Below are 15,612 nucleotides of genomic sequence, written 5' to 3'. Positions count from 1 at the left end.
ATAGGGGTTGACAGAGAAATCATAAGATAGGGGTTGACAGAGAAATCATAACATAGGGGTTGACAGAGAAATCATAAGATAGGGGTTGACAGAGAAATCATACCATAGGGGTTGACAGAGAAATCATAACATAGGGGTTGACAGAGAAATCATACCATAGGGGTTGACAGAGAAATCATAACATAGGAGTTGACAGAGAAATCATAAGAGAGAGGTTGACAGAGAACTCATACCAAAGTGGTTGACAGAGAAATCATACCATAGGGGTTGACAGAGAAATCATAACATAGGGGTTGACAGAGAAATCATAACATAGGGGTTGACAGAGAAATCATAAGATAGGGGTTGACAGAGAAATCATACCATAGGGGTTGACAGAGAAATCATAAGATAGGGGTTGACAGAGAAATCATAAGATAGGGTTGACAGAGAAATCATAACATAGGGGTTGACAGAGAAATCATACCATAGGGGTTGACAGAGAAATCATAAGATAGGGGTTGACAGAGAAATCATACCATAGGGGTTGACATAGAAATCATACCATAGGAGTTGACAGTGAAATCATACCATAGGGGTTGACAGAGAAGTCATACCATAGGGGTTGACATAGAAATCATACCATAGGAGTTGACAGTGAAATCATACCATAGGGGTTGACATAGAAATCATACCATAGGGGTTGACAGTGAAATCATACCATAGGGGTTGACATAGAAATCATACCATAGGAGTTGACAGAGAAAATCATACCATAGGGTTGACAGAGAAATCATACTCAAGGAGTTGACAGTGAAATCATACTCTAGGGGCGACAGAAAAATCATACCCTTGGGGTTGACAGTGAAATCATACCATAGGGTTGACAGAGAAATTATACCATAGGAGTTGACAGTGAAATCATACTCTAGGAGTTGACAGTGAAATCATACTCTAGGGGCGACAGAAAAATCATACCCTTGGGGTTGACAGAGAAATCATACCCTAGGGGTTGACATAGAAATCATACCCTAGGGGTTGACAGTGAAATCATACCATAGGGTTGACAGAGAATCATACTCAAGGAGATTACACGGAAATCTTGAACAGGTCAAACAGGGGACAATTTAGTGAAAGATGTGAGAAAATTCGTCACACATTGGTATTTGATCATTGTTCGTCCTAAAACAAACAGAACATTACTTATCATATAATGTACTGTTTTCCAGTGAATATTAACCCATGTAATATGACCTATCAGCATTGTGATTGGTTGCAAGTTTCAATTGTGACGTCACGCCTAGGACAAGTACATGACGTCAAAATGACAGCTTTTTACATTTCAAGGTTTCATGAAAATTGTTGTTTTACACGAATAAATGCCACAAATATTGATTATGTGATAAAAAGGATCATACACTCTTTTTCATTCATATTAAATTTATGAAATTCTTCACGAATTTTCATAAATCTCATATGAAATGGAAACTCATGTACATATGGCCTATTTCATCTCAAGACAATAACGCTGTGGTTCTGATTTTAAAGTGCCGTACCATGAAAACACTGCCGAGTATAGACTGATCCCAGATATAAAAGAAATGTGAAAGTGACGATTTGTATCTAAAATATCAGTTTGAAGAGCGACCCTGGCGCGGGTCGATTATTTCCCGCATGTTATAGAGGGCCGGAGTTCTGACGTTATTCGACGCCAGACCGATATAACAAAAAAGTCGATACAACGTCAGAATAATTGGGACTATATAGGGACTCGAGTGAGGAGGGTGTGGGAGAAGCCGTACCTAAGCGTGTATTACCACGTGATCCCCTTTATCACGTGATTGAGGGTGTAGTGGTGAAGTAGGTGTGTGCAGGACGATGCATTGTAGTTCTGATCTTTATAGTGCCATACCACGAAAACACTGCCGAGTGTAGATCGTATTACCAATCCCAGATATAAATATATTCTACTGTTGACAAGCTGAGTAGAACATCAAAGCGTTCGACCGGTCGGTGCACTACCAACTGTACAATGCGACATATTACGCACCATACAACCACTCATATTACAACTTTTTTGTGGTATATTATCAGCGATATAACAGCACTTCTCATTGGTGAAAACCCATGTAAAACCATGGATTTTGTATATATTTGAAACTTGCGTACGAACCAACCAACAATAAAGCATAACGTCAGGATTGTTTGTAGTTTATCATCTGTCGAATTGAGATAACAAATGGCGACTCGAAATGAAGCTTATGGGGTTTGCAGACCCACAATTGGAGATACAGGTATTTTCATCAAAGCGAGTTGTGCAAAGTTGTCGACTTCCACAAGCCACAAACAAATCTTATCTTGTCCGGGTTGAAGGATAGGGCTAAGACAGAGGGTACAATGCATCTTCAATGGCTCTCATACTTTCTCGTATATCTAGATAAATTAGGCAAATACAACATTCCAAGGTACGTTAAAACAGGCAAAACAGCGTCAGAAATGATACAATATTTAACTAAGAAAAAGGCATCACATGATAAATGTTGCATGCTCGAAAGAAACAGCCTAATATAAATAATTGTATTATCTTGGATACCTTACATAATGAACAAGCATGGGTTAGAAGGTATACAGGGTAATACACGTCCATCACAGTTGACGTGGTAGAATAGACACAATCGACATATTAGTCCTATACGTAATTATGGAATGTATAACTTGCGATTCAAACATAATGAATGAAATGAAAATGAATACTACATGCTATAGTGAGGTTATGTTTACACAAGATCGCAATTGATTGAGCGCATTGCTTCCTTGTTTTATGACGGTTTAGGAGCGATAATTTGTCTCCTTGTTTACCTAGTTCTTTAGGATGAATTATTGACGAGGTAAAATGACCAGCGCAGGTTATTATATTATATGGTTAATTTACAACAGACATGCGGTGCCAGAAAACAGAAACTGCAGCTTATTATAAGCATATTTACATATACATTATTAAGACATTTCATCCACATCATTTACCCCCTTTAATATATTCGAAAGTTTGAAACTAAATTAGTAATTCTTAATTAGTTCTTTTTTAATGTTATTGAGATTGATTATTTCGTGAAAATTATTGTCATTTTTTAACCTAAAAGTATAATTAAAATACGTAACAAACACATGGTATAACAATAATGAAATGGCACGCTATATACGTTAAGCTGACTTATATGGCAAGTAACCCGTCAACGGTTACGTATCGATTCTGTTGATAATTAGCTCAGACAGGAATATTTATACCGACAAGTGAGGAAGTGGTGTTAATTTCCGAAGTAGATCAATTAGTTCGTCTCATTGCCGACTAAATAGATATGGTAGAAACGCAAACAGTGGTTCTGACATGTATTTGTTCTAATAGTTAACGCCTTGTCCCTCTCTAGTTTCAGTCTGAAAATCGATGAATCGCGTAAATAGCCCATCTGTTCAAAGCAGAACCCATATACCATATTCCTCTCCATCCCTTACCTGATCCGATTACTGGATCCATCTGATGTGACATTGACAAGATGTTACGCAATTTTAACTTAGAATATACCTCCAGACTAATCACTGATTAACTCAGGCAATAGGCCCCTCATCATTATTTCCTGTATACCTCAGACTATAACCCCAAGACTAGTACCTGATTAACTCAGACTATACCCCCAGACTAGTCCCTGGTTAACTCAGACTATACCCCCAGACTTGTCCGTGATTAACTCAGACTATACCCCCAGTCTAGTCCCTGATTAACTCAGACTATACACCCAGACTAGTCCGTGATTAACTCAGACTATACCCCCAGACTTGTCCGTGATTAACTCAGACTATACCCCCAGTCTAGTCCCTGATTAACTCAGACTATCCCCCCAGACTAGTCCGTGATTACCTCAGACTATACCCCAGACTAGTCCCTGATTAACTCAGACCATACCCCCAGACTAGTCCGTGATTAACTCAGACTATACACCCAGACTAGTCCCTGATTAACTCAGACCATACCCCCAGACTAGTCCGTGATTAACTCAGACTATACCCCCAGTCTAGTCCCTGATTAACTCAGACTATCCCCCCAGACTAGTCCGTGATTAACTCAGACTATACCCCCAGTCTAGTCCCTGATTAACTCAGACTATCCCCCCAGACTAGTCCCTGATTAACTAAGACTATACCCCCAGACTAGTCCCTGATTAACTCAGACTATCCCCCCAGACTAGTCCGTGATTAACTCAGACTATACCCCCAGACTAGTCCGTGATTAGCTACATCAACTGGTAAGCAGTGTACTACTCCAATTAACGCAGGATGAGATCCTGATTAATGCAGTCCACACATCATCCTTAACTTAGTATAAACCCCTTTAACTCCCATCTGGTACCTACCATGCAGAACAATACATGTATGTGCACTCTAGTAAGTAGTGCATCGTAGTTTATAAATGACAGCGTGGAAATGGACAGACGGTCATCTTTTATAATACAGTCATAAATAACGACAATATTTCATATGTTGATTCTGTTCTTCCAATTTTAATTGATGTACGCTTTAAATGTCACCAGAATCATAAACACTTCGATGAAATAGAACTACATTGTATATAACGATAGAATACCATATTACATATCACACAACAATATAACGATAGAACACCATGTTATATCAACATTTTATACCGCTATAACACCATCTTATGTAAAACAAATTATATAATGATAGAATACAATGTTATATGACAACATTATATTACGATAAAACACCACGTTATATTACAACACTATATAACGATATATCACCGTGTTATATCACAACACCATATAATGATAGAATACCATGTTATATGACAACATTATATTACGATAGAACATCACAATATATCATATAACAATATTACGATAGATCACCATGTTATATTACAAAACTATATAACGATATATCACCGTGTTATATCACAACACCATATAACGATAGAACACCATGTTATATCATATAACAATATTACGATAATACACCATGTTATATTACAAAACTATATAACGATATATCACCGTGTTATATCACAACACCATATAACGATAGAAACCAATAGAATACCATGTTATCCCACAAAACTCTATAACGATAGAACACTATGTTGTATTGTGCGTTTGTGTACCAGAATGTCCAGTGGAATAACACATTACTCGACTTCTTCTTTAATATATTTATGCTGTTAACATTATTATCGCCCCTTGCTAATTGTAACAAAACCTACCAAGGTTCAGGTTTATCACGTGATACTTGCAATAATGTTCTAGGTTGAGGTTTATTACACTAGTCTTAGTCTAGTCTTACTTAATGATAGGTAAAGAGGAAGGTTCTGATTCATTTTCCCAAAAATGCATGCTGAACAAAAATAATCTAAATGGATCTAACATAAAGCTACAAAAAACACCCCTCAGTGAGACTGAAGAAGAGTAGGATCCCCAAAACATTGTCTGCAAAAAGTATAACGGAATTCGATAAATGTATGTTTCCCTTTGGAGACTATTCCAATGTATGTTTCCCTTTGGAGACTATTCCAATGTATGTTTCCCTTTGGAGACTATTCCAATGTATGTTTCCCTTTGGAGACTATTCCAATGTATGTTTCCCTTTGGAGACTATTCCAATGTATGTTTCCCTTTGGAGACTATTCCAATGTATGTTTCCCTTTGGAGACTATTCCAATGTATGTTTCCCTTTGGAGACTATTCCAATGTATGTTTCCCTTTGGAGACTATTCCAATGTATGTTTCCCTTTGGAGACTATTCCAATGTATGTTTCCCTTTGGAGACTATTCCAATGTATGTTTCCCTTTGGAGACTATTCCAATGTATGTTTCCCTTTGGAGACTATTCCAATGTATGTTTCCCTTTGGAGACTATTCCAATGTATGTTTCCCTTTGGAGACTATTCCAATGTATGTTTCCCTTTGGAGACTATTCCAATGTATGTTTCCCTTTGGAGACTATTCCAATGTATGTTTCCCTTTGGAGACTATTCCAATGTATGTTTCCCTTTGGAGACTATTCCAATGTATGTTTCCCTTTGGAGACTATTCCAATGTATGTTTCCCTTTGGAGACTATTCCAATGTATGTTTCCCTTTGGAGACTATTCCAATGTATGTTTCCCTTTGGAGACTATTCCAATGTATGTTTCCCTTTGGAGACTATTCCAATGTATGTTTCCCTTTGGAGACTATTCCAATGTATGTTTCCCTTTGGAGACTATTCCAATGTATGTTTCCCTTTGGAGACTATTCCAATGTATGTTTCCCTTTGGAGACTATTCCAATGTATGTTTCCCTTTGGAGACTATTCCAATGTATGTTTCCCTTTGGAGACTATTCCAATGTATGTTTCCCTTTGGAGACTATTCCAATGTATGTTTCCCTTTGGAGACTATTCCAATGTATGTTTCCCTTTGGAGACTATTCCAATGTATGTTTCCCTTTAGAGACTATTCCAATGTATGTTTCCCTTTGGAGACTATTCCAATGTATGTTTCCCTTTAGAGACTATTCAAATGTATGTTTCCCTTTGGAGACTATTCCAATGTATGTTTCCCTTTAGAGACTATTCCAATGTATGTTTCCCTTTGGAGACTATTCCAGTGTATGTTTCCCTTTGGAGACTATTCCAATGTATGTTTCCCTTTGGAGACTATTCAAATGTATGAAATATGAGTGTTTTAGAGATTATATAATGGGGGCTATTTTGAATTTTTCAATGAATATATCCATCAATACAAACCTGACTTGTATGTGTCATTAATTTAGGAAAAGCATTCATGAAAAGTGATAACATTTAAAGGAACAGGAAAGCTCACCTTTTCAGCTCCTAACTTAGCAGCCTTCACCTTGGCTGCTTCAAAATCTTCATCCTGTCCGACATTGGCCTGTAACACGAAGTTTCTGTATTAAAACAGTATCCGTCTAAACATTAACCCATAAGTCTGATTTTATTTAAAATCTTTTCATTATTATTTAACCATGAAACACATTTCTGTATATTTACATCTCTCTCTCTTCTTCAGCTTAGTAAAAAAGGCTCGGCGGATTGATATAAACTTTTTTTTTTTCATTTACGGTATGATGTAAAGCAATACACAATTGTTGAAATTGCATTTGGAAACAAGTTTTACAACTTATGTAGATCCATCTCCAGTGGAAGAATTACGCCTTTGCTATAGAGGAAGCCAGCCCGTTTCAACGTTAATGCTAACTCTACTAGTGAGCCTAGTAGTTAATATGCATGCTTCTTCCAGTTGGAGGTCTTCTAATAAGTGGGACAGGGATTTAGTAAGACAGTCCCAAATAATATTTCCATACTCCAATATGGGTCGAATAAGAGTGAAATACAAATTTTGAAGACACCTGCGATCTAAGGTAAACTTATATTTCCGTAAAATGTTAATATTCGGTGATATCTTTTAAATAGTTAATGTGTTCGATCCAACAGCCATTTCCAGACAGAAATAAACCAAGATGTTTATGTGACCTAACTTCAGTAATGGTTATATTATTCATGGTAAGAGGATGAGGATGAAAAGGGGTACAGTTTTCCTACTTATCAGTACTGTTTCTGTCTTAGCAGGATTAAAGTTTACCAACCATCTCTTGGATCATTCAAGAATTTTATTTAAGTCATTATTTAGAATTCCGACACTAATCCTTGGAGAATCGATGATGGTGTACAAGGAAGTGTCATCTGCAAATAACTTAATGGCAGCATTAATGTCTTTTACAATATCATTGATAAAAATAAGAAACAAAAGGGGGCCCAATATGGAACCTTGAGGAACCCCAGCTTAAAAGTTCGACCAATTTAAACTTTTAACATTAATAACAACTCTATGTTTACGATTACAAAGATAATTTCGAACCAAATTAGTAATGAACCCCGAATACCAAAACAAGATAGTTTATGAAGAAGACCTTTCAAGAAATCCTTCCGAACAACACATTTCCCAATAATGTTAATATCGCTAGTACAAACTATGTCCAGCAATGACGTGGAAGCGTCAGTAAAAAAAGCTGGGGAATCTACAAGTTAAAGGTAATAAATATGTCGTGTAAGTGAGAACACTGATTATCAACTAGTAGATTAGCATTAAAGTCACCTATTATCACAATATTATATATACACTGTACCAGTATTATAAGCAAGTTCAATATATTTTGAAATATGAGACCACATGATAACGAGAGAGGTCTATAGAAGGTGCCATATAAGATTTTCTCAAATCTAAGGACTATTTCTAACCACATACATTCAATGGTAGGTAACTCTAAATATGCTCCTATTTTTGCGGAGATATCGTCTTTGACATAAACAGATATACCACCGCCTAATCTATCGGGCCTACAGTAACAAAACGGGTCGGCATAGCCAGGCAAGGTAAGGTCAGTAGAAAAATCATAAGTACTAAGCCATGTCTCAGTGAAGGATAATATTGTAAAGCTACATGATTAAGTATATAGAATGTCGAGTTTTTGTGTTAGGCTTTGGACATTAAGATGAACAAATGCATAATGTTTATCGGTACCAAGGTGGTTGCTGATATTTGAAAACAGGAACGAGTCAGATGCGCTCGCAGACAAGGGACATGGATTTAATTCAACGTCATCAGATAACTTCAGATGCCACTAAATCATTGCATAATGTATATATACGATTCTGAGTATGTCTACCACACTATAAAGTGGTAAGATGAGTTTTAATGGTGACAAAGATCAAGGGAAGAGATGCATACACATGCATAAAATATAAATGGATGTATATTTAAACATTTAGCTTACATACTTTGAGGAATGTACACTGTTATTGGCGACACCAGTTCGTGCTGCACGATAAAGTGATAGACGACTGATAGTTACACCAGAACGAACAAGTAATAAAGGGTAGTGTGCACGAAGTGGTGTGTGTGTAACAGGGCAAACTGAGCGACAGGGAGAAGGAAGATAAGTTACGGTACAGGACGTTATAGGGACAGGTTTGGGGTGTTAGATTGGAACGTATATACAACATCATTATCAAAAAAAAAACGAAAGAGGAAGAGTACGCTGATAGAGAATCAATATTGACAAAAGGTCAAAATATAGCAATGTTCTGTAAGAGATGTACTGTACTACTAGTAAGCAAATAAAATGAAAAATACATACATATATACCGGGTTTACGAAGTGATAATGTGACCCTTTATTCGTAATCGTAAACACATCAAGCAATCCCATGTACATAAACACATACATACAGTCATTAAGTTTCATTTTAATATATATATTTCAATGCTTGCATAAAACAAAATGTATCATTGAATGCATGATATAATAAGAAGATACATAGAGAGTAATACATGTCCCGAGGGCTGATATTGGTCGAGGGTTGATACTGGGTGTGATATGGAAAAAGGCATGTTTTATTCTGTTTATTACATACTTATTAATAAAAGCTATTATCTTATAATCAATTTCTGTTTTGAAATATTGAAAAACGATAAATTTCCAAAAGGGGTGTGATACGGGTTTTGCGGGCTGATACGTGTTTTGGGGTGTGATACGGCGGGGGCTGATACGGCTTTTGGGGTGTGATACGGCGAGGGCTGATATGGGTTAAAGCTATTGTGTCGTATCGCATAAACAAAAACCACATATTTATTAGTAAGTATGTAATAAATGCACGTACATTAGCAGCATAACTACTACCAAGTTACCATTATAGATCATCATGTAGTTTTTTAACATAAAGTATCGTCGTTTCCTTCAGAAATGATCACACAAAACCAACGAACCCAGTAGCAAACGTGTGCAATCTTGTAATGACACGTTTATGTTTAACTAATTTACCTGTGTATAGTATGTGTATGTTTGACTATGTAACAATGACAAGAATATGTGTCTCTTACCTGTGTGTAGTAGGATACAATAACATGTATATGTTTATCTAATTTACCTGTGTGTAGCAGGATACAATAACATGTATATGTTTAACTAATTTACCTGGATGTAGCAGGATACAATAACATGTATATGATTCACTTATTTACCTGTATGTAGTAGGATACAATAACATGTTTATGTTTATCTAATTTACCTCTGTGTAGAAGGATACAATAACATGTATATGTTTAACTAATTTACCTGGATGTAGTAGGATACAATAACATGTATATGTTTCACTTATTTACCTGGATGTAGCAGGATACAATAACATGTATATGTTTCAGTTATTTACGTGATTGTAGTAGGATACAATAACATATATATGTTTATCTAATTTCCCTGTGTGTAGTAGGATACAATAACATGTATATGTTTAACTAATTTGCCTGCATGTAGTAGGATACAATAACATGTATATGTTTCACTTATTTACGTGATTGTAGTAGGATACAATAACATATATATGTTTATCTAATTTCCCTGTGTGTAGTAGGATACAATAACATGTATATGTTTAACTAATTTACCTGGATGTAGTAGGATACAATACCATGCTTATGTTTAACTAATTTACCTGGATGTAGTAGGATACAATACCATGTATATGTTTAACTAATTTACCTGTATGTAATAGGATACAATGACGTGTATATGTTTATCTATTTGACCTGTATGTAGTAGGATACAAAAACCTGTATATGTTTAACTAATTTACCTGGATGTAGTAGGATACAATAACATGTATATGTTTAACTAATTCTAATTTACCACTGTGAAGTAGGATAGACTAACATGTATATCGTTAACTAATTTACCTGGATGTAATAGGATATAATGACATGTATATGTTTATCTATTTGACCTGTATGTAGTAGGATACAATGACATGTATATGTTTAACTAATTTACCTGGATATAGTAGGATACAATAACATGTATATGTTTACCTAATTTACCTGTTTGTAGTGGGATACAATAGCATGTAAATGTTTACCTAATTCTAATTTACCACTGTGAAGTAGGATAGACTAACATGTATATCGTTAACTAATTTACCTGGATGTAATAGGATATAATGACATGTATATGTTTAACTAAATTACCTGCGTGTAGTAGAATACAATAACCTGTATATGTTTAACTAATTTACCTGGATATAGTATGATACAATAACATGTATATGTTTACCTAATTTACCTTTGTTTAGTAGGATATAATAACCTGTATATGTTTCACTTATTAACCCGTGTATAATAGGATACAATAACCTGTATATGTTTAACTAATTTACACGGATGTAGTAGGATGCAATAACATGTATATGTTTAACTAATTTACCTCTGTGTAGTTGGATATAATAACATGTATATGTTTCATTTATTTACCTGTATGTAGCAGGATACAATAACATGTATATGTTTAACTAAATTATTTGGATGTACATTGTAGAAGGCTACAATAACCTGTATATGTTAATCAAATTTACCTGGATGTAGTTGGATACAATAACATGTAAATGTTAATCTAATTTCCCTTGATGTAGTAGGATACAATAACATGTATATGTTTAACTAATTTACCGGGATGTAGTAGGATACAATAACATGTATATGTTTAACTAATTTACCTGGATGTAGGAGGATACAATAACATGTATATGTTTCACTAATTTACCTGGATGTAATAGGATACAATGACATGTATATGTTTAATTAATTTACCTGTGTGTAGTAGGATACAATAACCTGTATATGTTTAACTAATTTACCTGTACGTAGTAGGTTACAATAACCTGTATATGTTTAACTAATTTACCCGGATGTAGTAGGATACAATCACCTGTATATGTTTAACTAATTTACCTGTGTGTAGTAGGATACAATAACCTGTATATGTTTAACTAATTTACCTGTATGTAGTAGGATATAAGAACATGTATATGTTTAACTTATTTACCTGTATGTAGTAGGATACAATAACATGTATATGTTCCACTTATTAACCCGTGTATAATAGGATACAATAACCTGTATATGTTTCTCTTATTAACCCGTGTATAATAGGATACTATATAATATAGTACTCGGTGGATTGATACTTGTTTCAAAAAGCCTCAGTGAGATAACAGTCCGATTACAGCCATGGCTTGGTTCCTTCAACATCTTAAAACATGGATACGGGATCCATAATGACCAATTATAACAAAAACTAATGCTGGCAAACGTCTTATTCCATGGATGCACATTCAAATTTCTTTGACAGTTAAGAAAACAATGGCGGATTCGTTTTGAAACATTCGACAGCGTCACCAGCAAAGCGTGTCAATTAGCCTTCATTACGACCGTTGTAAATGTATACAATTTTCAAATAGCTACTCACTGCACTTAGTATGACTTAATTCAAAAGCTATAAAAAGACGAAAAAAAAGTGCTGTTCACTGTTTATTTTCTTAATTTACTAATATATTGACGCAGATTCATTGGAACTAAACTATCATAGCAACAACGGCAATCTACCGTAGTTACCCGGCAATCTGCCGTAGTTACCATCGTAGCAACCCGTTTTGACTGGTTTTCTTCACCGCATGTAGCATTAAACATTGTTTTGATATACAAATATATATGGATTGACCTTCTTATGACGGCATATACGGTTGTATGAACGCAGTTGGCAACATACATAATCTGTATGGAGCGCTAACGCAGTTGCCAACTGCGTTCTTGTTACCGTATACGCCGTCAAAATAAAGGCCAATCCTTATTTATATTACAATCATTTATAAGGACCACTGCTATTTTGTTCTTGATAAATACACAGTATAGTCTTGCACCTAGTTTATAAAAACACATGTATTTACTGTATTGTGATGTAATTTATGTATCTGCCATCTCAGTGTGACATTGATTGTACTTCCATGTCCCCCTTGACGTTATGAACAAGGCCAAAAAAACAACGATGACGTTTTGACTTGTTCTAGAGAATCATTTTGTGAAGTACAAACTGTGTGAGCAAAGATGATTTGATAGACTTTATTAATCGTTGCTGTTCAAGTATAAAGTTGACATCGTAGATTATTGGTAGAAGGTCGTTGTTATGGTAATGTCAGGATGGCGTATATTGAAGTTCTGTATGCGTGTAACAGTGGCATGCTAACCTTTTCCCGAACTTAATGTTTTGTTTGGACAATTTCATCGAAAATGTATTTCCGATTTGAATTGTATTATTTATTATTAGTGAGTATGTAATAATAATCTATTCAGGACAAATGTATGAACGACACTAGATGGTCTACAGCATAAAGCATCCAGCCGGCCATTCATAACGACAAACGTATGGACGACCTTAGGGGTTTTGTAGGTGTCCCGTGTTTATATACCACCCATCCAGCCATTCAAAACGTCAAGGGATGTTATCGCGGTTAGTATGTAATTATTTACAATGCTTCTTAGAGTACATAGTAACACAATGACGTACATTTGCAGGTATATGTAAATGAAGACTAGCATACATCACCTGTACATCGGTGTATAACAGAGTTGAACTGCGTCAAAAGCGGTTCGATTATCTTTTTTTTCCGCGAGTTATGTAGACACCGATGTAACGTGTAGCCTTTCTGTATACCATATTTTTATGCAAAGACAAAAGTTAAAAATATTATTGGCCTGCTCTGTCCCACTGTATGATCGTCAGTACACATACTTTGAACGCAACGCTTTTGAAAAGCTTGTTGTTTCCTGTTCTATCTACTCAGTTTTCGGCGTTGTGTCTCTGATATTCCTGGTTGGCCGGTTGTAAAAAAAGATTATAATCGGGTGGTTGTAATGTAACAGTGTCTATATTACGACATTTCAGTGTGATTTCATTTAAAGTGGCCCATAATGTCCCTCATACGTCTGCGGACATCGCCTTCATTTAAATACATATCACAAGATGAACGTGTTATTTGTGTTACCTCTCGATTTCACGACCTCGAGTCTTGATTTCAACAGCAGCCCTTATTATAATCGTTAAAGGTACCTACAATTTGTTATTGTTAATAATTGTTTGAGGAGTTCAATCAGCAGCACTACAGCCTTAAACATTAATTAAAACTACTGCCCACTGCAGCCCGAGTCAACTAATTGAGTTTAATCATTCTTGGTACTTAAATCTTCTACTTACAGATGTCTCGATAATATGACACTTTTAGAACAAATGTATTTACTTCTTGTTATATTTAAGGGCGTGCGTGAACACAAATGTACTGTTATAAAATGTCACTTTTCAGACATAAACAACAATATTTTAAGTTAAGTTTTACCAACAGCCATGATTAACATTGGTTTTAAGCTATGATAACCGTTCCGTACCAGTAGACTTTATTTTGAGGGAAATAAAGAAGAGCCCACAAAATATTATTTCCTTGACCCGTGCCTTAAAACATCATGGATAGACATTTATCAAACAACATTACATTATACTACACCTATTTTGTCAGATTGATGTAAAGAGGATTATCTTACCAGGAAGGCGACCACTCGGTAGCCCTGCTCCAGTAACCAGACAAGGATACACGAAGTGTCCAGTCCACCACTGTACGCCAACACCACTAGCTTGTCGTCAGACATGATGGCTACGTCTTCAGCACCGGTCTAGTGTGGTATGTGCGTCCTCGCCTAGCACTGGTCCACTGTGGGATGGCGCTGCCAGTCCGTGTTCTATCACAGCCAGTGTATGTGCGTCCCCGCCTAGCGCTGGTCCACTGTGGTATGGCGCTGCCAGTCCGTGTTCTATCACAGCCAGTGTACGTCAGTACTATAGATCTTGTCGGAACTAACATCCGCTGTGTCACAGCCGTCACCAGATCCAGGTGTGTATATCACCAAGAGTGAGCGGGGTAATACATACATGTACACATGTCTTTAATGTAACTTTATCGTTTTATATTCATTCACAAGTAGAGCGGATTTTGACTTTATCTAAGTATGATTTCAGCAGTATCATTATAATTCAACGGACAAAAGCATTAATATTTGTATAAATCATTTTTGGACCATATGGAACAAGCAAAAAAACAACAACCTAGAAATTGTTCTTGAACTATTTTAAGGGATTTCATAACTTTCATCTAACAACACGAAAAACGACAATAACCAACTAGTTTTATTATTTTAATAAGCTGGACTGTCAATGGCAAACAATTAACACATACACATAACAGGATCCCCAAGGGTCTCTGTATCCATCCTCTTCTATTCAATACTGTTGGAAAACGCATCTCACACATGTGACCTTTAAATGGGTTAAGGTCGATTTTTGAAAAATTGATAGGCGACAGGCTATTCAAATAGCATTACTTCATTTTTAATGAAGATACGTTTGGTTTTTATTGAAATGTTTTAGCTTAGTTTACTCCGGTGACTAAAAGTTGGCCCGTGTTATTTATTTGTGAAGATTTGAGAACGTATAATCAAAACAAGCTACATATCAACTATTTATACTCTCCTAGATTGATGGATCTTGGGAAGGAAATGGAGTCAATGTCATTTACGCGAAAAACACATGAGAACCCATAACCACAAGGTGAACCAACAGCCGTAAGGTTGAACCAACAGCCGTAAGGTGAACCACTACAGGTGAAATAGCACACCCCTTGGTCTCTCGATA

At 35.8% G+C, this 15,612-nt stretch overlaps 1 protein-coding gene across 1 annotated transcript in view; it reads right to left on the bottom strand.

Moving 5' to 3' along the window:
• LOC110462019 (argininosuccinate synthase-like) overlaps positions 1-14,774 on the bottom strand; it is a 38,252-nt gene extending 23,478 nt beyond the window's left edge. The window contains exons 1-2 of the mRNA XM_021515793.1: positions 14,469-14,774; positions 6,853-6,921 (exon numbers count right to left, since the gene is read on the bottom strand). Of these exons, the coding sequence (XP_021371468.1) occupies positions 6,853-6,921; positions 14,469-14,573 (174 nt within the window). The 5' untranslated portion in view covers positions 14,574-14,774. The remainder of the gene's footprint in view (positions 1-6,852; positions 6,922-14,468) is intronic.
• Positions 14,775-15,612: the final 838 nt, after the last annotated feature.

This window comes from Mizuhopecten yessoensis, unplaced genomic scaffold (genome assembly GCF_002113885.1).
Source record: "Mizuhopecten yessoensis strain PY_sf001 unplaced genomic scaffold, ASM211388v2 scaffold10723, whole genome shotgun sequence".
Classification (NCBI taxonomy): domain Eukaryota; kingdom Metazoa; phylum Mollusca; class Bivalvia; order Pectinida; family Pectinidae; genus Mizuhopecten; species Mizuhopecten yessoensis.
Note: the sequence above shows the minus strand (reverse complement) of the source record. Positions and strands in the feature narration are given on the sequence as shown.